The sequence below is a fragment of the Nilaparvata lugens genome, chromosome 10, assembly GCF_014356525.2.
Source record: "Nilaparvata lugens isolate BPH chromosome 10, ASM1435652v1, whole genome shotgun sequence".
Classification (NCBI taxonomy): Eukaryota; Metazoa; Arthropoda; class Insecta; order Hemiptera; family Delphacidae; genus Nilaparvata; species Nilaparvata lugens.
The window spans coordinates 18,942,199-18,968,962 of NC_052513.1; the positions used below are offsets into that span (position 1 = coordinate 18,942,199).

General features: G+C 33.7%; 2 protein-coding genes across 3 annotated transcripts in view; one reads left to right on the plus strand and one right to left on the minus strand.

Moving 5' to 3' along the window:
- Window positions 1–10,061, plus strand: part of LOC111062656 — a 406,489-nt gene extending 396,428 nt beyond the window's left edge. Inside the window, exons 20-24 of the mRNA XM_039436644.1 lie at window positions 329–560; window positions 2,845–2,974; window positions 3,599–3,719; window positions 5,703–5,915; window positions 7,771–10,061. Of these exons, the coding sequence (XP_039292578.1) occupies window positions 329–560; window positions 2,845–2,974; window positions 3,599–3,719; window positions 5,703–5,915; window positions 7,771–9,011 (1,937 nt within the window). The 3' untranslated portion in view covers window positions 9,012–10,061. The remainder of the gene's footprint in view (window positions 1–328; window positions 561–2,844; window positions 2,975–3,598; window positions 3,720–5,702; window positions 5,916–7,770) is intronic.
- Window positions 10,062–20,490: 10,429 nt separating this feature from the next.
- The window catches only part of LOC111062832 (probable RNA-binding protein 19), a 32,025-nt gene continuing 25,751 nt past the window's right edge, over window positions 20,491–26,764 (minus strand). For both annotated transcript variants that reach the window (XM_039436491.1, XM_039436490.1), the window contains exons 15-18: window positions 25,253–25,369; window positions 24,953–25,058; window positions 23,661–23,787; window positions 20,491–20,611 (exon numbers count right to left, since the gene is read on the minus strand). In XM_039436491.1, the coding sequence (XP_039292425.1) occupies window positions 20,541–20,611; window positions 23,661–23,787; window positions 24,953–25,058; window positions 25,253–25,369 (421 nt within the window). In that variant the 3' untranslated portion in view covers window positions 20,491–20,540. The remainder of the gene's footprint in view (window positions 20,612–23,660; window positions 23,788–24,952; window positions 25,059–25,252; window positions 25,370–26,764) is intronic.

The window sequence follows — 26,764 nt, forward strand, 5'->3', positions numbered from 1 at the left end:
CAGTACTCATTGGAGATACAGAGTAGTGAATGATCTCATTTTATTTACAATTTCATTATCTAAAAAAAGGGGAGAGCAGATTCTTCTGTCCGATTAACGGATTTGGCGGAAATAACTGGAAAATTAACTGAGAATGCGATGTTTTTGGACCACTCTGTATTTAGCACAAGGGAATTTTGCATGAAGAAATTGGTTCTGGACTTCTCTCATGTATCTGAATAATATTTTCAAAAATCAGAACTACAATATATATTGTATGCACCAATGTATATAGTGACTGGACTATTTACGATTCATTTTTCGAATTCAGTTTCCTTTTCTCCTTCAGGTTTCACGATAATTGTAGTGCTGTGCACCTATCTAGTACACAACTCCTTGGAACGAAGTGTGACGTCATGGTGGTTGGTTAAAGACAGTCTCGTGTACCAGTTGTGCTCAGTCGGCGGACTTCTTCTAGCCGCACTCTTTATCCTGCTCTATCTTGTGGTGATGCGACGTTTAGCACAACTCATCAACTGCAAGAAAGTCAGTCAGGAGTCTGTCAAAGCTATCCGCAGAAGGTGAGAGTTTGAATATTACAATTATACAATTTTGATTGAAATCATTCCTTCAGCTCACAGTCTCAGCTATCATTTGTATACTCTGTACAAAATAACTTTTGACTTGGGATGAGCATGCGCAGCAGAGAAGGCATAGAGCGGTAGGGATACAACGGCGGTGATGTTGCCGTCTTGAACAAGCCAGCATCCTCTGATTTCAAGTGAGTATTTAAGCGCTCATATTGAACTTTCAAAGTATACTCTCTGCGAGCACTGACTCGACTGACTCTAATCGACAAATTGACAACAGGGCTTCCACCTATGAATCTATCCATCACTGTAATTGGCTGATCTCCCTCATTGGGCCATATGAATAAAGTTGAGCATTTGCTTATACTTCTAAAATATGGAGCATTTGCTTCATTTTCTATGAATAAACGTGAGCAAAACCTTTTGCTCATGCTCATCAAAAAAATAGTTTGAGCATTTGCTCAAAAGTAGAAGCTTTTGATCAAAATTGTATGAATAGGCTAGAGCATTTGCTCAACTTTTGAAGCAAATGCTTCAAAAGAGGTGAGTCTAGTCTAGAGCAGCTTATCACCTTTTGCTCATAGTAAAATGGCTCAACTAATTCGTATGAGGAAGAGGAAATCATACCAGATACGATCACAACCAATAGTTAGAACTATAAAACTCTTTTTAGATTCAACCATGATACATATCACCATTATCCCTACAAAAGAATAAATACAAAAGAGTATCTTGTTATAAAGATAGCCATCACAAAATAGGAAATAGGTATTTAAGAAGATGAAAATGTAGATGATTATAAGAAGGCTATTGATATTATAAGAATATGCTGAAGATTATTATAGACATGACATTTTTTCACACTATTATTTCAATTCAAAATTCTAAACTCAACTAACCTAAAACTCTATTCTAAATAGAAAACAGAGCAGACGACGCAAACACAAGCGGTGCACCCTAATTGCATATTTAGCGCTTCCGTAAGCTATAAAAACAAACTAAGGCTACAAAAGCGAATCAGCTGATGAAAAAGCTCTAAAATACATGAGCATTTGCACCAGAGTTCAGGAGCATAAGGTGAGAGTGAAAGGTGAAGCTTATTCATATAAAAATGAGCAAATGCTTTTGCTTCTACCTTTTGCTCATGAGCAAAACCTTATGCTCCTCGCTCTTGCTCATGATCATTTGCTCTGGTTTTATTCATATGGGTCAGTTTCTATGCGCTGCATATTCCTCCAAGTCAGAAGTTATTTTGTACGGAGTATAGAAGGTGAGAATTCTAGTATGAAAATCACTAATTCTGATTGTTTTATCTTGAACTCCTAGGAAAACTCATCTTACTGTTGAGTCTGTCAAAGCTATTCGTGGAAGGTGAGAATTTGAATAATACATGGAAATTAGGTCTACACCATTTTGATTGAATTGTGCTACAGTGTAACTTGGTTATTGCGGACTCGGTCATGATGTCAACACGGATATAACGTCATTCATTTATAGGTCCCGCCAAATAATAATAATTTACATTGTGAAAACCTCAGATTTATCGTCAGTGAATCAAAACCTCTTATATAAAGTCAAAAAAAAAAAAATAGGTCGAGAACTGAGAAGAGCAACATTTTCTAAACAATACGGGGAATTTTTTTCTAAGAGGACTGACTGCTCAGAAAAAAAATACAAATCTCTTTGTGCTGTAGGACTTCCTACAGGACAAATTCATCTTGATCGTGCTTATAAGTTGTGAATTATCGTTTCCATTCTCGTACTTAGACTAATAAGGCCTATATTTGTTTATTTGTATTTTAATTTGATTTCAAGACTTCAGTTTTTAGATATACGTTTCACATACAACTGTATGTATACTGAATATATTGAAGTCCGTCAAATTTGAAAATCTTAGTTTTCGTAGTTCTTGAGTGAAAATGGACTAAATTCTAGTAAAGTGAAATCATAACCCTATTTTGGACTTTTATAATATTATCTAAATTTTGGAGAGAAATAGTACAAGGAGTATCCTCAGTTTTTCTCTTCCGATCAGCGCTTCTTTGTGAAAAATGAAAATAGAAATAATAAATACAGTAAAGGAAACTATGTTGTATAGATTATCTACATATTATATTATAGATATCTACATATTTATTACAGATTATTTCTGCTTGAAGTATGTATCCTTAAAATTACATCAATTTAAATTTTAAGTTTAGTTTAATAAATGGCTGTTCACTTTGATGTTTGAGAAAAATCAAATTCAAATTTGAATTCTTCTGTTCTTGAACAGGGTTGGTCTGCTGAAGAGAGCAGCGATAATATTCATGACAATATTTTTGATGACAGTGGCCAGCATTTTCTATGTCAACTACCCAGGTCTTCTTCCACAGTATGCCTTCAGCTTATCTTGTGCCTTGTTGGTGAGTATCCTCGCTCTCTTTTCTTCCCATTCTAACCCTATTCTCTTCCCCTCTATTCTCCCAATAATCTGCACGAATATCTATGCCTTCAGCTTCTCCTTCTTCTGCCTTGTTGGTGATAATGGTTCTTAGCTCGAAAATTTCTAGTCTCATTCAAAATTTAGACTTTTTGAATAATTATTAAGTTAATGTTCTAGATTATTTGGTTCTAGGCTCTAATAGCATCTATTTGATTCAAAATTTGCTCGTTCATCTGAGTATTGAAGAGCGTAAATTGTATTTTGAAAAGTGAAAGTGACATAACCAACATTTTGATTTGGACATTATAGTATAAATTGGAAATGGGACAGTTTTGGGCATGAGCCTGTTGTGCCTTTCCTCATGTTAAGTATTTGTACACAATGTGATAAATAAATAAATATTCTGTAAAAATCAAATTTGGTTTAAATAAATACGATTATTTCAAATCTAGAACAGTTCAGAAGACTTATATTCTAATAATTTGATTGTATGGTAAGAGATGTGAAATGTCTTCATAATATAATAATTATTGAAAGGATAAGACTTTGATGTTGTCAATACCACTATTTGAAGAATTGATAAAATTTCATTTTCTGCTTCCAGGGATTCGTTCTCCTCATTTGCTACGTACTCCACAGTGAGTCGTCTCTCCATTTTCATCTACTTCACAAGTTGGGAGCTGACGTCGCCTACAGTTCTGCATCTGACAGTAATATACTGAGTTGTAAGTATATACTATTATACTCAAACTAAGATTATGTGGACGTAGTATGATTGTACTTATATGCATTACTTATCAGATGATAATAATTTTCAAATAGTAATCTATAATATAATGAGGGAAAGGATTGGCTTATACATGTACGAGATGGGAAATTCACGAATGACGCATCATCACGTCTCAACTACTGGACTTTTTAAGTTGAAATTTTGGATATTGGTTCTTAATTTATAGAGGATAGTTATAGACCTATTCAAAATTCTTCAAGATTTCAGTAGGTCATGTTTTCAGTTTTCAAGTTGAGACCCTATAACATTACCCTATACCCTTTCAAGGGTATTAGACCCTTGCGGGGCTAGTAATTGATAAATAGGAATTCTATGATTATTTGACTACATGTCGTTGTATAAGAATCAGTAAAGTGTGTAGCTAGAAAATTTCGTTCAATGCAACGACTCAGGGTAACTCCAGTTTCATTTTTTCATTTTTGATTGTAATCAACTGCTACTGACCTTGCTTTTCGACTAACTAAATTAACTGCTAATCACCTCTTCAATTGCAAATCAACTATTCAACTACTAACTATGAACAGTTAGATATTAACTGCTCACTGCAAATCGACTATATTCTAAACTGCTACAAAATCATGTTCAATGCAAAGATTCAGCAAGTTTCCTCGGTTAAATTCAACTACTAACTTTCAACTATAAAGTATTAGGTATCAACTACTAAATGCAAATTAACTATTCAATCAACTGCTACTGACCTTGCTTTTTGGCTAGCTAAATTAACTGCTAATCATATCTTCAATTGCAAATCAACTATTCAACTACTAACTATGAACAGTCAAGTATTAACTGCTCACTGCAAATCGACTGTATTATTAACTGCTACAAAATCTTGTTTAATGTAACGACTCAGCAAGTTTCCTCCGGTTAAATTCAACTACTAACTATCAACTATAAAGTATTAAGTTTCAACTACTAAATGCAAATCAACTATTTAATCAACTGCCAGCACTGACCTTGCTCTTTGACTAGCTAAATTAACTGCTAATCATATCTTCAATTGCAAATCAACTATTCAACTACTAACTATGAACAGTCAAGTATTAACTGCTCACTGCAAATCGACTGTATTATCAACTGCTACAAAATCATTTTCAATGCAACGATTCAGCAAGTTTCCTCCGATTAAATTCAACTACTAACTTTCAACTATAAAGTATTGAGTATCAACTACTGAATGCAAATTAACTATTTAATCAACTGCTACTGACCTTGCTTTTTGGCTAGCTAAATTAACTGCTAATCATCTCTCTAATCGCAAATCAACTATTCAACTACTAACTATGAACAGTCAAGTATTAACTGCTCACTGCAAGTCGACTGTATTATTAACTGCTACAAAATCATTTTCAATGCAAAGATTCAGCAAGTTTTCTCCGGTTAAATCCAACTACTAACTATCAACTATAAAGTATTGAGTATCAACTACTGAATGCAAATTAACTATTTAATCAACTGCTACTGACCTTGCTTTTTGGCTAGCTAAATTAACTGCTAATCACCTCTTCAATTGCAAATCAACTATTCAACTACTATGTACAGTTAAGTATTAACTGCTCACTGCAAATTGACTTACTTTTAACTGCTACAAAATCTTGTTTAACACAACGACTCAGCCAGTTTCCTCCGGTTAAATTCAACTACTAACTATCTAATATGAAGTATTAAGTATTAACTACTAAATGCAGATTAACTATTCAATCAACTGCTACTGACCTTGCTTTTTAGCTAGCTAAATTAACTGCTTATCATCTCTTCAATTGCAAATCAACTATTCAACTATGAACAGTCAAGACAGTCAAGTATTAACTGCTCACCGCAAATTGACTATATTATTATTAACTGCTACAGAATCTTGTTCAATGCAACGACTCAGCCAGTTCCTCCGGTTAAATTCAACTCCAGTTTCCTTTTTCAGTTTTCACCAAACAAGACGGCGAAACTGAAAGCGAGGCAGCCCCCCCAATCCAAGATGGCGGCTGCAGTGGGAGAGGGGTGGGTGATGTTGAGAGTGCCCAGCTTCTGGAAGCACTCCCCTTTCCCCCATCATCCAACACCTCATCACAGACTGATGGATCAACCAATGGCAGGACGCCGAAGATGGTCAAATTTCAATCGGATTATGTTCCAGGTAATTGGTGTAACACCTTAGTTAAAAATGAGTTCAATTTTTATTATCACTGATCGAAAATTCTAATTGAGTGCTGTAAATCACCCCAAAGACTTCTGCTACTGTAAATATTGACTACAGGGTTAACAGCTAGATGGAAATCTGATGAGAGCTACAATAATAATTTGTCACATATTTTTTGGATAGTAGATAGAATTTCCATCTAGATGTTAACCCAGTTATCAATATTTGCAGTAGCAGAAGTCTTTGGGGTGATTTACAGCATTAGGATGTTCGTCTAATAATAATTATTTATCAATCAGCATTTGAATAAATGCAATTCCTCACTAATTCCCATCTGTAATATAATTGAATCGGTGAGATCAGAAAGCAGATGAGTCACATTTTCTGAATTTTTCAGGAGACACAAAAAACTGTCCAGCTCTTAAATAAATAAGTATGTAAATATTTTTATTGTTTATATTACGGTACTTTACTATACCATCTTTGAGCTTTATTCATGAAAAATTGAACAGAACAACACAAATTTAATTTTTTTAATAAAAAACAAAGCTTGACTCATGTGGTTTCTGCACTAAACACCCAAAGTAAGGCATAATTCAACAAAGAAACTAAAGGTGACAGCTTGAAACTAATTTTATTTGTATAATAACTGTTGATTTTCACTCTTGGTTACATTTTTTTTGCAAACATGTGTGTAATTCTTCATAAATAATTATTGATGAATACATTCCTAAGAAAAATTCTCAACCAAAGGTTCTTAACGAAACCAAAGGTTGGAATGAAAAATTAATCTTATGCATAAAATGAATTTCATTTTAACAAGCAAATCAATAATGGGAAAAATAATGCACTTTTTATTCATGATGCATTCTATAATAAATAATATATGGGAGGTAAAAAATATGAAAAATATTGTTCATTTTTACTTATTTTTGAAAAATATATTGTTTTAAATATTAAATTCAAAGAAAATATCACTTCAAAACAATAAGTAATGACACTGTCTGAGCAAATGTTGAAAATAGGTTATAAAGGCTGGCACGCTGGCAGCTGTGTGTAGGCAGGAATACTAGCAGCGCGCTCTACAGAGCAACTCTCTTCAGAACAGAAACAACATGAGTCATGAGCATTCTGCACCCACTGTGACTTTTAGGATGCCATTTCTCAGTGAAGAGTGAATGTGACTGATGTTGTTTCTGGCACAAGTTATAAAGCTTCTATTGTAGAGTCCATTTTCATCATAAACTCATTTTTACTAAAATAGTGACTCATGTGGTTTCTGATCTGACCGATTCAATTATTATAATTATATAATTATAAATAATTGATTAATTGATTATAATTATTATCATCTATAATATAATTTTATTGTCAAGAGATAATACATGTCATGAGCAATGTCAAGTACATTCTTAAGTTGTATAATTATGATACAATATACTCGAAAATTATTGGGAAGGCAGAATAGATAACGTGATAGCAAGATACTTCTATCTTTTCTCTATGATAGTACAGATGACAAGCATGTTGTGTCTGAAAGAAGAACAAACTCAGCACTTGAAGAGCTCATGGTAGCTAAAATAATGATAAAGCTCAGAGCTTTTAGAAAAAGCTCATGAGCTGACAGTACTCTTCCAGCAACCACTTGCTGTTCATGTGCTGGTTCTGCTCTTTCCTAAGTTCTCACTGTACTTCTTTTAGCCAGCATGTGCTCACAATATTCTCTTCATGTGTTTTTCCTTCCAATGTGGCAGAAGAATACTCTTTTTAGACTCTTAGTGAGTATGCTTGGATTCTGTATTACTCTATTTTTCTCAGCTCTCCCTAATACCCTGCTCTATATTGTTTACAGTCGGTGAACCCGGCACCGGAGACCCCATCACAGATCATCACAGCTCACAGAAACCACCGGCACAATCACAACCTGTGACGTCACCCGCCTGTGACGACCAATCGCAGCCCAGAGAGCAATGGCAGTTTGTGCGCACTAGCTACAGCCAGACTCCAGGTAGCGATTACATCCAAACCATTCCCGGTCAACAGGAAGTTGTGACAACAAGGGTTTGTGTAGAACTGGGCGTAATTACAAACGGTGACAAATGTGACAACAGTGTAGATGTGCCTTCTATCGTTGTGTGTAGTGTTGATGTTGAGCCATGTCCCGGGAAAGTTGTTGAATTGAGTGAGGTTACTGTCAAAACTATGGGGGAACTGAACGGTGGTAGTCTACCAATGGAGCCTACAGTTGAATATGTGAATAGTAACAACATTACCCGAATGGTCACATCAGCTGATCAAGGTAGTAGTCCATCTAGGTCTACAAAATGTAACAATGTCACAAAAACAGGTGATAATATTGAGATGTCAAGGTTAGGAAACATGAAACAAGCTGGTGATCCAGAATTCTCAAGATTAGGAAACATGAAAACAGCTGGTGATCATGAGATGTCAAGGTTAGGAAACATGAAAACAGCTGGTGATCATGAGATGTCAAGGTTAGGGAACATGAAAACAGCCAGTGATCCAGAATTCTCAAGGTTAGGGAACACAAAAAAAGCTGGAGATCTTGAGATGTCTAGGTTAGGAAACACAAAAACAGCTGGTGATATTGAGATGTCTAGGTTGGGAAACATGAAAACATCTGGTGATCTTGAGATGTCTAGGCTAGGAAACATGAAAACAGCTGGCGATCCAGAATTTTCAAGGTTAGGGAACACAACAGCAGCTGGTGATCTTGAGATGTCTAGGTTAGGAAACATGAAAACAGCTGGTGATCTTGAGATTTCTAGGTTAGGAAACACAAAAACAGCTGGTGATCTAAACAAAGAGACAATTGTTACAGCTGATTCGGAAATGACGAGGTTAGGGGCTACGACTGAACCACCTGATAACAGTGATATGTTTGATAGGATCACGCATGACCTTGACTACTTGCTCAATAGGACTACACAGCATGACACGAACGGTAATGAGAGTTCCACAGTGATTACCCCTATTCAAAGGTTGCCACCCTTGTTAAAGATAATCGAGGAGGATGAGTTAGGGAATAACACTGTCGGGCAGACTGGCGTAATTGCCAAAACTAGTTTATAACCAGAATTAAATATGGAGTGTTACAAATATTTGTGTGTTTTTGAAGGGTCTCTCCTCCTATCTTCGATATGGATTGGTTCTATGTGAGCATAGAGAAAAGATAGCATAAGAAGATATCCCATGGTATAGGGCGTTTATGTTGCAAATTTTCATTGTCAACTCAAGCTGATAGTCATATATAGTGAGGTCCACGAATCCACGTTATAATGACAGTGGAGATAACAGTGGAGTTCTAATAACAGAACAACGTTGACGATCATCTGTCTTGTCATTGCCTTCTATAGACGGTAGCTGTTAAGGTGCGTACAGATATATGCGCCGCGAAAATAAGCAATTCACTTTTAATCAGCTGACTATATATGTATTTTTACAGAAACGGTAAGATACAGATATAAAAAGCTTGGCATCAGCTGATCAAAAGTGAATTGCTCATGTTCGTGGCTCGTAAATCTGTACGCACCTTTACAGGTTTATTGATGTAATATAAACTGTTCATTCTCGTTTAAAATAATCAATCATATTTCATTAAGCAAGACATTATATTTTTCAATAATATCATAATGAAGTTCTATTATTAAGATTAAATTTGTGGTTGATGAATCATTAATTCTACATTGTTAAAAGACGTTTTGGCAACAGAGTAAAGCAAGAAAGAGATAGCGCTATCTGCTTTGTTGAATGATAGACAAGGTTAGCAATACCATTCCTAATCAAACACTGCCATTATAACGTGGACCGCACTATAGTATTTGTTTTTGGTGAAGCTATGTGACGCTGGTAGTTTCTCATACTGTGCCGTTCTTACACTCTCACCCCAATAATACAGTGATAATAGACAGAAGTCGACAATAATCTGCTTGGGTTGACAAAAATCGGTTTGAAATTTGTGACATGAACGACCTATATACCATGGGATATCTTCTTATGCTATATTTTCTTTATGGCCACATCAACTATCTCAATATACATGGAATGAGTAGTATTTTATCTGTTTAAGGCTACTTGTAATATGAATAGAAATAAAAATATCAGTACCCTTTTTTAATTATTTTATTTCAACATTCATGCCATTTTCAAGTGATCACATGTGTGATTATATAATTCAAAAAAGGGTACTGAGATTTTTATTTCTATTTATTAAATGAGTAGCTATAGTGTATATTGGATCAATTATTCATATTGGAGGTTTAAGGCTGTGCAAAGACTGAAAATAAACTTTCTACTCGTGATATTTTTCAGAGTTTTTCAATTTGTATACCATCAAGCCATCAAAATGAAAAAGTTTTCTCAGGAAAAAAATTCTTTCTGATCATTACTTTTTGAGACATGAGCGCCTAAAGATTAAATTTTTGGGGCAGACCATTTCAAATTCTGTAAGAGATAAATCCATGATATTTTCAAGATAGATTCTTCATGATATTGCTTATCTATTAGAACAAAAATTTTCTGAAAATATCAATTTCAAGATAGTTATTCAATATACTGAAAATAACTTTTAGTTGAGTTATTTTTGGTAAATTGAATAACTTTTTCAAAAATGGATATTTTCAGAAAATGTTCTTTTTACTAGATCAACAATATGATGAAGAATCAATCCTCCAAATCTCATGGATTATATCTTACCAAATGCGAAATGTTCTGTCCCAAATATTCAAACTTCAGGCGCTCATATCTCAAAAATTAATGATCGGATATTTTATCCCTGAGCAGAGCAGGAATTCATTTGAGAATTCATTTTAGAATTCTTTCGAGAATTCATCTAGGAACTCATTGATCTTTGACTGATGTAAATTTGTACTAATATTGAGATAAAATGGTTGTGTTTTGTATTTTTTCTATTGAGAGTATTTATCATGATGTTTCAACATGTGGTTGAGAATAAAAATTGATTCTATTGTGTTTGTGTACTTTTTTGTGATACTTTATTGTTATACAGATAGAGCCAAGACACACTTATCATGCAGTGTTCTGATTCGTTTCCGATCCGATCCCTCTCCGATCCGATAACGGATGACAACAGTACAAGCCACAAAATACTAGTCTTGTAGTGATCTGTTCCACCACCCCACATAAATCGCGATTTCAATTTTTGACCATTTTTGCAAAAATCCATGATGGTGGATGATTCATGGAAGTTCCATGATTCATAGATTACGTCATGAAAAATGCAAATCTCCCAGATTCGGCTGATATTCAGGCTATGGATAGAGGTTGACCTAACAAGTGTCGTGCTATAATATGAGAGGTTTTGCTACAATACAGGGTGAGTTATTCACTGAAACATAAAACCTTTCCTCCACTCTCAGATCAGAGAAATCACTCATTTTCAAATGCTTATAACTCAAGAATACGAGTGAATTTTGAGAGTAGTATCGGAAAACTGCATGATAGAGGTGTGGCCTAGGCTCATTTATTTATTTATCCAAACATTCAACATGACACAACTTTTTAAAATATATGCTTTTATATCGAAAGGCTCACTATGATTTCTGAGGGATTTCAAATTCAAAAATATCTATCATTAAATGATCAAACATTTTAAAGTTTTATCGAAAGTATCTCTCAGACCTCACTGTACTTATACATGTGGTGATTAAGACTATAGAATGTTGACTATGTTCATAGAGGAATGATAGTTATGGTATATGTTTTCTATGCTATGATATTTTCATAATAATTTGGAAGTTTCACACCATTTTTTCTGTTTTTATAGGATCGAAGAACTGATAAGACTTGAATATGATCATCAAATGTCTGACTATGATGTGTTGATGACTATGATCATAGAGGAAATATAGCACTTATGCTATTCTGTTTTATGGGATTGAAGAACTGATAGACTTGACTATGAATATTATCGTCAAGACTTTGACTATGATTTGTTGTTAACTATGATCATAGGGGAAAGATAATAGCACTCATGATATCTTTCCTCTATGCTATGATATTCTCATGAGAAATTGGAAGTTTTATACCTTTTTTCTGTTGTTATAGGTTTGAAGAACTGATGAGAGATACGTTTTTAATTTCATTTTTTTCGGTAAGACTTCATTGATTTATCAAAAGGGCAATTCAATTTTCTAACACTACTACCTAACTAACCAACTGGGGATTGGAAGCTACTAACACTCAAAATTCCTTCAACTTGAGCATCACTAACTTAAAACCTTCTCTTTTAAAGTTTCAAACGATATTATTTATTTATTATTTTACAAAGGCAACTTTCTAAAAATATTTTAAGCCTAGGTGATGATGATGGGATGAATGATAATACAATGAAGGTAGAGTTATGAATGAATAAAAATTATAGGTTACGGTATGCTATTCACTTGAATTGATTTGAGTCCACTTTTCAGTCCACAAATAAATAAAATATACATTTTGAATTTGATTTGATCAAAAACCGGATATAATAGAATGATTACACCCAGTAAACTCTCAGAACTTGAAAATATTGAGTTATTAAGTGTTCAAATATTAATATAAAAAGTGTTCAAGCTTGTAACCATGTTCAGTTAACACAATGAATTTGATCTCACTTGATATTAGTCATTAAATTTCTAATTAATTTTAATTTTTTCCTAAAAGAAAAAGACGTTCATGTTGTCAATAACACTATAATAATAATATCATGTGACCTGGCTGGCTCAGATCTGGTGTCAGAGTTTTCAGGTCCGCAACTGATCAATTTCAGGGCCTCTGACATGACCTAACGACAGCTTTTTAGGCAGCCGGGACGACAGCTTAACGTGTCCATCCGAAACACTATAGTTGTAGTATTGACAGCATCAACGTCTTATTCTTTCAATTATGGAGAAATACCGCATCCACTCGTACCTACTATACAATCAAATAATTTTTATTAAGCTATTGCATTGAATGAGTAAAAAATGATATTGATTATAATTTTGATTCACAAATTGGTTACGGTAAGCTGATTTCATACTTGATTAATTGCATGTTTTGAGAAACATTCGACAAATTCTGAGTTCAATACGCTATAAATGAAGAATATTTTGATATTATCATAGAGAAACAATAGCGTAGGTAGATATCCCATGGTATAGGGCGTTTATGTTGCAACATTTTACAACACAAACTATCTCAAGAATATCAATCACTGTTTTTTATTTCCAAGATTTTTTCTAAATTTATTCTGTTTTCATTTTTCCACAGTTTTGGATGGTCATCATCGGGAACCAGAAGGAGGCAGAGTTTCAATATTGTGTTCATTTCTACCTTATTTTTATTTTCGATTTTTGTTAACAAATATTGATTTTTTGTTAGTCTTGTTTATGATATTATTATTGATTCTACTTCTTGATTATACATGTAAATTTAGGAAGAGCATTTAGAGTTGATTCATCTTCAGTGGATAATCATTTGGAAATGAAATATTGTGTTCATTCCCATGTTATTTTTATTTTTGATATTTGTCAACGAATGTGGATTTTTTGTTCGACTTGTTTATAATTTATTGTATTTTCTGGTTATACATGGAAATTTAGGAAGTGCATTTGGAGTTTATTCACCTTCAGTGAATAATATTATTAGTTATATCATGGAGAAACAATAGTATAAGTAGATATCCCATGGTATAGGGCGTTTATGTCGCAACTTTTACTGTTATCTCAAGTCGATTATTGTCGATGTTCACTGTTTTGACCAGGTAAGAGTGTATGAACGGCACAATATGAGAGACTACCAGAGTCATAAAGCTTCACAGGAAAGAACTACGTGGACTATCAGCTTGAGATTACAGTAAAAGTTGCGACATAAACGCCCCATACCATGGGATATCTACTTATACTATTGTTTCTCTATGGTTATATATTGGTTGAATAATAATCATTAATTTAGGGCCTTGAATGACTATATGAAGAGTGAAGTGGATTTTTTTTAGTCTTGTTTATAATTTATTCTATTTTCTTTGGTAATCCATGTAAATTTAGAAAGTACTTTGAAGTATATTCACCTTCAGTGAATAATCATTAGTTACATATTTCATAGTTAATTATCAATTCAGGGCCTCCAATGACTGAATGAAAAGTCCACATAGTCAACGAATATAAATGCAAATTTGAATAAGTCTTTATTTATTCATGAACGTTATGAAAATGATAGGGAGAGGAAAAAAGGTCAATTCTTTTAGTCTGGTCATTTTAATCAAAGGTTGTATGGAGATGAAGGATATATTTTTGTTCAATGATGGTTTATAAAGCTTGATTAAAGCTCGAGGGATGATTATCAAACTTTGAACTCATATTGGGGTTTATGAAGTTAGATGATTCGAGGGATGAATTTATTATTATAGGGGTGATTATCAAACTTTGAACTCATATTACAGTTTATAAAGTTAGATGATTCGAGGGATGATTGGGAATTCAAATTGGAATCTTCAATTGGATATTTGTTGAATATAAGTTATTTCAAGAAGAAACTTGAGGATAATCATTATGTTGAGAAACTTGAGTACGATAATTTGTGAGTTTGACAAAAAACTATAATTTTTTATCTGGATCAAAATAAGAATCAATAATTATATAATTGAATAAAATTGGTTACATCTAGTTACCAAACAATGGAATACTAAGTAAGTTCATTAGAAAACAATATGTAATAGCCTACTCATATATATTTTGAGAGAATAATTCGATTTGTAAAAAACAATATATCTAGAATAGCCTACATAATTACAAGGTATTCTAGGTACATTGGTACAAACTAATCATATCTCATCCATATTATTTTGTTATGTTTTTGGATCAAGTCTTCCCATCTCTAGAAGATAGAATTTTGATATGAATAAGCTATAAGAATATTCAATATCTTGAATAGAAATGTGTTCAGATTACAAATTAATTTAAACTGCATAGTCATTCCATCGTTTATTAATCATAGGACGTTTTTTATGTTTATTGAATCAAATTTATTTTATTCATAGTTCCTTGTAATTTTTGGAATAATAATTATTGTTTGTTTTAGTTTATTTTTTTTGAGAGTGGTTTAGTCAAGTTGAGAGTTTTTATTTGATCTCTATCATTAAATTCTTTATTTACATAAAATTAATAACTTTTAGTCTTCTTATATTCTTTTTTCAACCTCCAAATGTTTCAATGCAAAGGAATTAATCAATACTGGACCTATCCCTTCAGAAGTCTTGTAATATATTAACTGTATTGAACTTCTTATTATATAAGTAGCACGACAGACTATACTGTACACTGTACCATGGAGAGAATTTAGCAAAAGACGATAATATATCCCAGTGTTTCTAGAATTCATTCAAAGTTTGGAAGTTTTGTATCAAATTATTGTGTTGAGATGATACTGTATCATATTGCGTTGATACTGTATCATATTGTGTTGATAGTGTATCATATTGGGTTGATACTGTATCATATTGTGTTGATACTGTATCATATTGTGTTGATACTGTATCATATTGTGTTGATACTGTATCATATTGTGTTAATACTGTATCATATTGTGTTGATACTGTATCATATTGGGTTGATACTGTATCATATTGTGTTGAAACTGTATCATATTGTGTTGATACTGTATCATATTGGGTTGATACTGTATCATATTGTGTTGATACTGTATCATATTGTGTTGATACTGTATCATTTATGGTGATGCCATAGAGAAAATATAGCAAAACAAGATATACCATGATATAGGGCGTTTACGATCCAAATTTCACAGTCAACTGAAGCCGATAGTCCTATAGTGAGGTCCACGTTATAATGGCAGTATTTGATTAGCATTGGTGTTGCTATCCTTGTCTATTATTCGACAAAACAGATAGCACTATCCTTTTCTAGCTTCGCAATGTCGCCAAGTCCGATTTTAACAATGTAATTAATCAAGGCAGATAAACGGCAACACTGTTCTCTTATCTTTCTCCACTGTCATTATAACGTGGACTTCACTATAGTTGTTGTTTTTGGTGGAGCTATGTGACACTGGAAGTCTCTGAATTAAGCTGAGTTTACACCAGAGTTATTAACAATATGTTAATAACTCAATCTTTATGAATTATATTAGATTGAACGGAACTTGACATACACATATGTTCATCATGTGTATGATAAGTTATGTTCAATCTCATAGAATCTATAAGGATTAAGTTTTAAACATTTTGTTAGTAACTTTGGTGTAAACCGAGAAACAAAAAATTGAGAAACAACGTGGACTAACCATCGTGAAACACACTGAAACAAAAAGTATCTCAGATTTGGCTGTTATTTGCATCATAGATAAAGCTTGACATGAGAAATGTCGGAGCCAAATTTGGCAGCCTCAGCTACTATACAGAGTGAGTAATGAAGCTGCAAACATCAAATTCTCAAATGGTCATATCTCCTGAACGGTTATGATATTTTGCAAATATGATTCCAGATTCGTGTTTCTCGCATCAGAAACCATAGAATCAGGAAGTTTGAGCGATTTTTATTTTTCACAAAAAAATGAGAAACACCATGGACACACTGAAACAAAAAGTATCTCAGATTTGGCTGGAATTTACACCATTGATAAAGATTGACATGAGAAATTTCGGAGCCGAATTTGCACCCTCAGCTACTATACAGAGTGAGTTAAGAAGCTGCAAACAAAAAAATTTTCAAATTTTCTAATGGACTAACTAACCATCGTGAAACACACTGAAACAAAAATTCAAAGTTCTCATGATGCTCAACAGCTAGCTATCTCTGATCTAGCGCCAAGTGAGATTCTCTAGCTGACAATGGCTGGGTTGTTGTGATGACATGCTACGAAGTGGGAACGTTCACGCAGAGGGTTGTGTTTTTCAAGAATATCAGATTTTTGACGTTGTTTATCACATGGCGATATTGTAGCACATAAATAACAGTCCTTGAATCTCATTCCGCTCAAGAGATAATTCATTTTTCCACATATCAGTAATTCTTAGTAAAAAATTGCATGGTTGCCTGTAAAGTTGGTATACGGGCGAAAGTTTTACGTGACAACGACTTTGAGTGGTAAAATAATTTTAATGTGAATATTCATTCCTATAGTAGGAAGAAGGATGAAATAGTAGTAACAATTTAAAACATTTATTTATACAAAGAATTATATTTAAAACATTAATTTATACAAAGAATCTCGCACTGAATTTCATATTAACAAAATTTTATTTTTACCTTCACACATCCTCAACAAAATCACAAAATCACTCAGCCTCTCTCGCTCTTAGGCGGGCTAACTGTGCTCGATTCAATTTTTTACATAGCAAGTCGCGCTCATTTTTTCAAGTTAAACAAATTATTATGGGCTGAGAAACGATTTATACTACTTTTGTGATTGAAAAGTACCACAACATTGTGATTACTACAACATAACCTATTCACTTATACCTATTATACTAACACTTATACCTATTCACTTATTAATACTTATTCACATAACCTATTCACTAAGTAGTGGCGCAGTCGCAGGAGATTGCTCCGTTTCACTCTCTCTCCAGGTGAATGCCTTCCGGTTGTTGCGGCGTTGCTCGCCACTGCTCCTATTCGTGCTCTTTCCAGACGACCGTGAACCGAAACGAACGCTCTCACTCGCTCTCATTGTGAGCGCATAACGTGGGAACGTAACGCAGTTTCTTGAAGTGTCACCCGGCAAACCAATTTATAAGACGTTGTCACGTCAAAAGTATATCAGATTAGGCTGAAATTTGCATCATTGATAAAGCTTGACATGAGAATTTTCGGAGCCAAATTTAGCACTTCCAGCTACTATACAGAGTGAGTAATGAAGCTGCAAACATAAAATTTTCAAATTTTCAAATGGTCATATCTCTTGAAGGGTAAGGAATTTTGCAAATATGATTCCAGATTCGTGTTTCTCGCATCAGAAACCATAGAATCAGGAAGTTTGAGCGATTTTTATTTTTCACAAAAAAATGAGAAACACCATGGACACACTGAAACAAAAAGTATCTCAGATTTGGCTGGAATTTGCACCATTGATAAAGATTGACATGAAAAATTTCGGAGCCGAATTTGCACCCTCAGCTACTATACAGAGTGAGTTAAGAAGCTGCAAACAAAAAATTTTCAAATTTTCTAATGGACTAACTAACCATCGTGAAACACACTGAAACAAAAAGTATATCAGATTAGGCTGAAATTTGCATCATTGATAAAGCTTGACATGAGAATTTTCGGAGCCAAATTTAGCACTTCCAGCTACTATACAGAGTGAGTAATGAAGCTGCAAACATAAAATTTTCAAATGGTCATATCTCCTGAACGGTTATGAATTTTGCAAATATGATTCCAGATTCGTGTTTCTCGCATCAAAGACCATGAGATCACGAGGTTTGAGCGATTTTTATTTTCCACAAATAATTGAGAAACACCATGGACACACACTGAAAACAAAAAGTATCTCAGATTTGGCTGAAATTTGCACCATAGATACTGCATGACCTGAGAAATAGCTCAGGTCAAGCTATATTTATGATGCGAAATACTTTTTGTTTTGGTGTTCAAAAACGCACGATGGTTAGTCCACGGTTTTTCTCAATTTTTGTGAAAAATAAAAATCGCTCCATCTTCGTGATCCTATGCTCTTTGATACGAGGAACTCTAATCTGGAATCAGTTTTCCGAAATTCCTTACCGTTCAGGATATATTGTCATTTGAGAATGAGCAAATTTCTCTTTCACAGCTGGATAACTCACTCTGGGGTTTGAAGATGAGTGATTTCTCTAATCTGTGAGTGGAGGAAGGATGTTATGTTTGAGTGAATAACTCACCCTGTATTATAGTGAAACGTCTGATATAGCACGACACTTGTTAGGTCAACCTCTATCCATAGCCCGAATAACAAGCAAATCTGGGATATTTGCATTTTTCATGAAATCCATCCATCATAGATGTCTGCGAAAATGGTAATTGATTTTTACAAAAAAGTAGCCTATTGTAAGGGCTTCGAACGAGAACAAATTGTCAGGGAACGTTCAAATTAGGTACAGACAAGGTTCAGCTAAGGTCTTATAATTTGAAGCTGAGATTTATCAATATTTCACCAAAGGACACTCGAAATATTGATAGTTTCACATCTCATATAACACATACCTACTGCAGGAAACATTGGGAAAAATCTCTCACCAGGTGTTCAAATTTTGCAACACACACAGACGTCTGTCTGTATCCAAAATGTCTGCTCACGTCTGACAGCAGACGTTCAATTACTAGTAGTTCTTCTGTGAACAGTAGACTTCACGCAGTATTCTCATCCACAAGTACCTGATTGAAACTGTAGACCTTATGGAAATACAGCAATAGACTGGCTTCTCCACCCATCTGTGTAATCACTTGTCAGCTGATTTATGATGAATAATTCTATAGTCTGATTTTTACTCTAATATTGGCGTATGAAGGAGGCTCCTTTTTCCTTTTATATTATCCTTGAAATGCAAAATTTCCTTATGTATAAACCTTATATATACGTCAACGCGCAATTAAAAAAGGAACATACCTGTCAAATTTCATGAAAATCTATTACCGCGTTTCGCTGTAAATGCGCAACATATAAACATTAAGAGAAATGCCTTACTTCGCTCGGTCAATTACTGTCTTTCTGAATACGTCTGTCAGCTGATCGTTCGCCATTACTCACAAGAGCATAATATCATAGAAAATGATGACATATTCTCTATGATAATATTTAATATATACTGGGAAATAAATCCCCATCCAATCAATAGATACTGAGGCCCGGTTGCACAAAAGCCGGTTAAATTTTAACCGTGATTAATTTCACGAGAACCAATCAGAGAAGGCTTTTTTGATAAGACAGCTTATCTGATTGGTTCTCGTGGGATTAATCACGGTTGAAATTTAACCGGCTTTTGTGCAACCGGCACTGACAATTTTAAGCTAATCTATGCCCATTCTATATAGTTCCTCCAGAAAATAGGCTATAGATGGCTATGATTAATCTAAATGTATGTAAAACCACTACCTCCGTAAACAAATAGCCATAGTGCATTCATGTGACGTCAGCACAGGTAGGGCTCCTACACCAATAAAAATTCGTTGATTTCAGCTTATCTATATCAGCTAGTGTTTTTATTGGCGTAGAAGCCCCCCTACCTGTGCTGACGTCACACGAGTGCACTACGGCTTTGTTTACGGAGGTAGTGGTAAAACATACTAAAAAAACTAGGCCATGGTTGAAGTCAATGTATGTAAAATTATAATTATTTTATTCTACAATATGTCAATGTTCAAGATGAAGTAGAAGCCCCCCTACCTGTGCTGACGTCACACGAGTGCGCTACGGCTTTGTTTACGGAGGTAGTGGTAAAACATACTAAAAAAACTAGGCCATGGTTGAAGTCAATGTATGTAAAATTATAATTATTTTACTCTACAATATGTTAATGTTCAAGATGAACATAAGCTCATGCTATAGATGACAAGGCATATCAATTTGAAACAAATTCATTAAAATAAAACATTTTATTATTTTCTAATATTAACAAACATAAAATCAATCGTCTTCCTCCTTGTCACCAATCTCTAGATCTGCAGTAGCCTTTTGCCTTTTGTGGTGAGATGGTTCTGAAACATGAAACGTTTAGATTTCAATTTGCTCAAACAAGAATGGATCAAATTTTGTTTAAATAAAGAAATCTCAATAAATAAGTGTACAGAAAGATAAACACAAACATAACTTCATCTAAAGTAAACCCAGAAGAATTCAGGAGTCTAGAAAATTCATATTGAATCTTCTATCAACAAAATTGGAAGAAACGTATTGCAAAATTTGCCGCATTGGTTCACGATCACTGATATTCGAATAATGATTACATTCTAACAGTACACTCAAATTCCAATAGCTGATTATCACATTCCAATCATCATTATTTAAATTCCACTATTACTAAACGAAAATCCAATTTAAAATGCTGTAATTCACCCCGAAGACTTCTGCTACTGCAAATATTGACAAAAGGGTAAACAGCTAGATGAAAATTCGATGAGCGCTACTATTCAAAAATTATTTGTCAGCTCGGGAATCGAACCCAGTACCTCCTAATTGCCGGTCAGGAATGCTTACCCTTACACCATAATAGGGGTATTCATGATGTTGTTTTAGCCAGCTAAAGTGCTATTTGATAACTCTGGATTGTGAACGCCCCATCTAAAACCATCTGCTATTAGCAAGGTCTATAAATACAGGTCATGACACAATCCCGTGATGCATTGCAGAATCGCCATTTTATGGGGTTCTAGTTCACCAATTTTCAAATTTATCATCTGTTATCATTATAACAACATAATGTGTTATTTTGTTATATTGTTCAAGGGATATTGCTTGACTTTGAATTGTAAAATAAATTGTTCCGACAGAATAATAATATTTAGATTCCTACTAGGAACTGAATTGTTGATTTTTAGATTTAATTGATCTCGAACTTAAAACTCTTTTTGAAGTTGGCATTGCATATTTTCTGTCTTGTCTCAATGCCTTATGAATCATGATCCTCAAGTTACAAGAATAAGAACAAAGTTTGATAATAGATGAATGAAGCATTTATTATTGAAATTTCATTATTAAAAAATTGAAAACCTGAATTCACATATTATCTGAACTAGTATTTTGTTTTTAAAATGCATAATTTTGTTACGAGCAAATTGAATTGGATTGGATTTTCAAATGTACCGCCTTAAAGACCCCATAAAATGGCCGCTCCATAAGGAACACGAGTGGCAAACCTGTATTATTTTATAGACCTTGTTATTAGCTAACTGCAGTAGCGATCCAAGCGGATAATTTGTGTAACTTGAAGTTAGTTTGAAAAAGTAAGATTATGAATATATGGCTGCCGTTTTAACAGAGATAGCTAGAGTTAGCGGACTCAATCCTGCGCTATCTGCTATCTCGTCTGTTAATTTTTTTCCAACGTACCACTATAGCATTGAGTTAACACAGACTTAGCAAATAGCTGGAGATAGCGAATAGCTCGACTTAGCAGCGCTCATTCTATACGAAGCCATAGCGGCCAGCCAGTCATTATTATGGCTGAATTATTAATTAATTCATTAGCATTTGAATAATTGCAATATCTCAGTAATTTCCATCTGTACAGAGAAAGAGCTTATATGAACCATATTGTGCCGGTTGCACAACAGCCGGTTAAATTTTAACCGTGATTAATTCCACGAGAACCAATCAGAGATGCTGTCTTTTCAAAAACGCCTTCTCTGATTGGTTCTCGTGAAATTAATCACGGTTAAAATTTAACCGGCTGTTGTGCAACCGGGCCATTGATTGATAAATGTGAGCAAATGATTTCGTCTATTGATCTGATAGAACATAGTGTAGAACCATAGATAAAAGATAGAATAAGAAGATATTCCATGTTATAGGGCGTTTAAGTTCCATATTTCACTGTCAACTCAATCCGATAGTCCAATTAGTTCTTTTTGGTGAAGCTATGTGCGTGACGTTGGTAGTCTCTCACTGTGCCGTTCTTACACTCTCACCCCAACAAAACAATAATAATAGACAGTAGTCGACAGTTTCATTCCATTTCAAATCGTCACCTACATCAAATGAATAAAACCAGAGCAAATGCCCATGAGCAAGAGCATGGAGCATAAGGTTTTGCTCATGAGCAAAAGGTAGAAGCAAAATCATTTGCTCATTTTTATATGAATAAGCTTTACCTAATACTCTTACCTTATGCTCCTGAACTCTGGAGCAAATGCTCACGTAGATTTAAAGATTTTTCATCAGCTGATTCGTTTTTGTAGCCTTACTTTGTCTTTAAAGCTCACGGAAGCGCTAAATATGCTAGTAGGGGGCACCGCTTGTGTTTGCGTCGTCTGCTCTGTTTTCTATTTATGAATAGAGTTTTAGGTTAGTTGAGTTGAGAATTTTGAAATAAGCGTGAAAAAATGTCATCTCTATAATAAATCTTCAGCATATTCTTATAATATCAATAGCCTTCTTATAATCGTCTACACTCTCATCTTCTTGAATGCCTATTTCCTATTTTGTGATGGCTATCTTTATATCCGGTTTAATGGGATAATATTGTAGGGATAATGGTGATATATATATATATATATATATATATATATATATATATATATATATATATATGATGGTTGAATCTAAAAGAGTTTTATAGTTCTCAACTATTGGTTGTGATCGTATCTGGTATAGTTTCCTCTTCCTCATACGAATTAGTTGAGCCATTTTACTATGAGCAAAAGGTGATAAGCTGCTCTAGACTAGACTCACCTTTTTTGAAGCATTTGCTTCAAAAGTTGAGTAAATGCTCCAGTTTTTTCATACAGTTTTGAGTATAAGCTTTTACTCTTGAGCAAATGCTCAAACTATTTTTTTTTATGAGCATGAGCAAAAGGTTTTGCTCACGTTTATTCATAGAAAATGAAGCAAATGCTCCATATTTTAGAAGTATAAGCAAATGCTCAAATTTATTCATATGGCCCAATAGGACGAGGGTCAAGGCAAATCAGTTTCAGTTAACAGAAAAAAAACGGCTTGAAATTGGAACATAGATGACCATACCATGGGATATCTTCTTATGCTATCTTTTCTCTATGGTGAGACTCAACTATTTTTGAATAAACCAACCTTTAGTCAGGAAATTATCAGCTGTTCTTTTCCTGATATCATCGACAGTGTCTTCACCACGAGCCCATTCCAGCACTAAACGCCTTCCATACAAATGGGTGCTCTGACATAGGGCTTTCATTGCTCGCTGTAACACAATAAACACATAAAATCATGGAAGTTTTATTTGAAAATGATATTTCAGATGACTTAAAGAATCAATCAAATATCAACCGAATACAAAGTTCATCGTGATTGTTATAAACTATCGTTGAAGCTTAGTCTCTTGTTCGTTAACAGGCGAGTAGTGGCACGGACTTGCAGAACGTCAGTGGTCGCGCGTGAGCATTTTGCTCACAGTCACCCTTATGGCTCCCCAGACTTTAAACAGTTGTTTTTGACAATGCTCTTTCAATATTTATTAATTTCAAATCTTTCTCAACGTGTTTTATGTTATTATATACTATTTAATAGTATACAATAACATAATACATGGAGGAGATTCCAAAAATACATACTGCAAATTTATAGTTAGAATTTATCATTTTCATGGGATAAAATAATCTACTCATGAATGGAATGAATATACCTTCTTTATCTGACTCATTTTTCGACATCTAGTTAGAATAAAAAGATAATGAACGTTTAAATCAGAAGATGGAATATAAAATAGGAAGATAATACCTATATATTGAAATTAGTCAACGTTCATTCTGTCATCCTCAAAATGTTAGAAAGGTAGGAGATCAATGTTGCCGTTGCTTCTGTCTTGTCAATGCCTTCTATAGACGGTAGCTGATACAGGTTTATTGATGTAATATTAACTGTTCATTCTCGTTTAGAATAATCAATTATATTTTATTCTACAAGGAATTATTAATTTGATAATGAATTCTCATAATTAAGATGAAATTTTTTGTTAATTATTAATTCTACATTGTGAAAAGACGATCTGGCAACAGAGCAAAGCTAGAAAGAGATAGCACTATCTGCTTTGTTGAATGAAAGACAATGATAGCAATATCATTGCTAATCAAACACTGCCATTATAACGTGGACCTCATTATAGCATACAAGAAACAAGGATAATTTATACAAGATGGAAATATTGAATGTCCTCTAAATGTTAAGATCAATAACCAATGATAAGCCTGTGATGAAATTTTAATTTAAGCTTCAAATCATAATTAGGACTAAGTTTATTATTAACAACTTTTGTATGTATATCAGGTTAAAATGATTAAACTCCTCTGGTAGCAATTAATTGGCAATCAGAGAAATTATGATTAATTATTATTAATCTCTCAACTTACCTTGGCATCATTTTTGGACAAATACTCAACGAAACAGAATCCTCTATGGGGTCCTGTTCCGACCATTTTCTTAGGTAACCTCAGTGACTTGATTTCACCATATACCCTGAAAATAAAGCGATAATTAATTTATTCACTCAACAACAAAATACTAAATACAATAACATATTGTTTCTTTTTTGTGCAGCAGAACATAATAACAAAGTTGATTTAATACAAGCAAAAAAGTGGGAGAGTTGGTAGTTCCAAGGAAAAGTACAAATAATTCAAGAGAAAAGTTGGGGAAACAAAGGAAAATACCTGAAAAGTTGGTCGATTTCCTTCTGTGTGGCTTGGAAAGGAATATTTCTGACCAGTATTTTCACACCGGTCTGTTTCTCCACGTTGGTCTTTTTACGTACATCAGCTACGTTTACACTGAAACAAACAGAGATCCACTTTCATAAAATATAATAGAAGAAATGAACTTTATTTGAAACAAAAAAAAAATGCCATGCCTGATGAACTGTTTATTTCTTTACTCTTTATTATTTCAATTTTTATATTTTTGTTTGATATTTGTATTTGAACACACGCGTCAAAGATCATCTATCTACAGTAGAACGTCAATAATCCGGATTAATTGGGACATCAAATTATCCGGATTATTGAAATTACGTTAAAAAAACGGTCAGAACGCACTATTCAAGAAACAAAGCTGTTAAAATTGCATATACAGTATTCAATTATTGGTAGGTAAAGTATAAAGTATATACATTAACTCCCTTTCTCCTCGCTTCGCACCATTCTCCCGTCGCCCGCTCTAAAGTAAGGAGCTTAGCGCCGAGGGCAGAAGGTACGAAAATTTTGTTTCTTGCTAGAGACGAATCCGGATTATTGACGTCCGAATTATCGACGTTCTACTGTATAAGGAAAGAATTGGCTTATACACGTACAGGGTAGGAAATTCACGAATGACGTATCAACACGTCTCATCTACTCAACTGATTAAGGCTAAAAATAAACTTTCTACTCGTGATATTTTTCGATTTGTATATCATCAAACTATCAAAATGAAAGAGTTTTCTCAGGAAAACATTTTTTCCGATCATTACTTTTTGAGATATGAGCGACTAAAGTTTGAATTTTTGGGACAGAACATTTCAAATTCGTTACGATATAAATCCATGAGATTTAGAGGATGGATTCTTCATGGTATTGTTGATCTAGTAAAACAAAGATTTTCTGAAAATATAAATTTTTCAAAAAGTTATTCAATTTACCAAAAATAACTCAACTAAAAGTTATTTTTGTTTTTTTTAGTAAATTGAATAACTATCTTAAAAATTGATATTTTCAGAAAATTTTTGTTCTACTAGATCAACAATACCATGGAGAATCTATCCTCTAAATCTCATGAATTTATATCGTACCGATTTGAAATGGTCTGTCCCAAAAATTCAAATTTCAGTCGCTCATATCTCAAAAAATTATGATCGGAAATAGTATATTTCGCACCTAGAGCAGAAAAAAACATTTTTGCCCGTGGTGCGAACGCTATTTTTCGCCACACACAAGAATAAACAATATAATGAGAATAGTTGTTTACTAAGCACTTCCGAAAGCAGAAGTGGAAGGTGATAGCTCTAGCAAATCTGAGATAATCTGAATATCAGGAAATTGTCCAAGTATTTATATTTTTTATTCTGATTTGTCTAAATAACCTGAAAGATGATGTTCAATTATGTGGGAGGTTGAGTTTATACTTGTTTATTCTTTCAAATGACAATAAGATGATATTATTATAAATGTTTTAATTATTGAATAATGAAC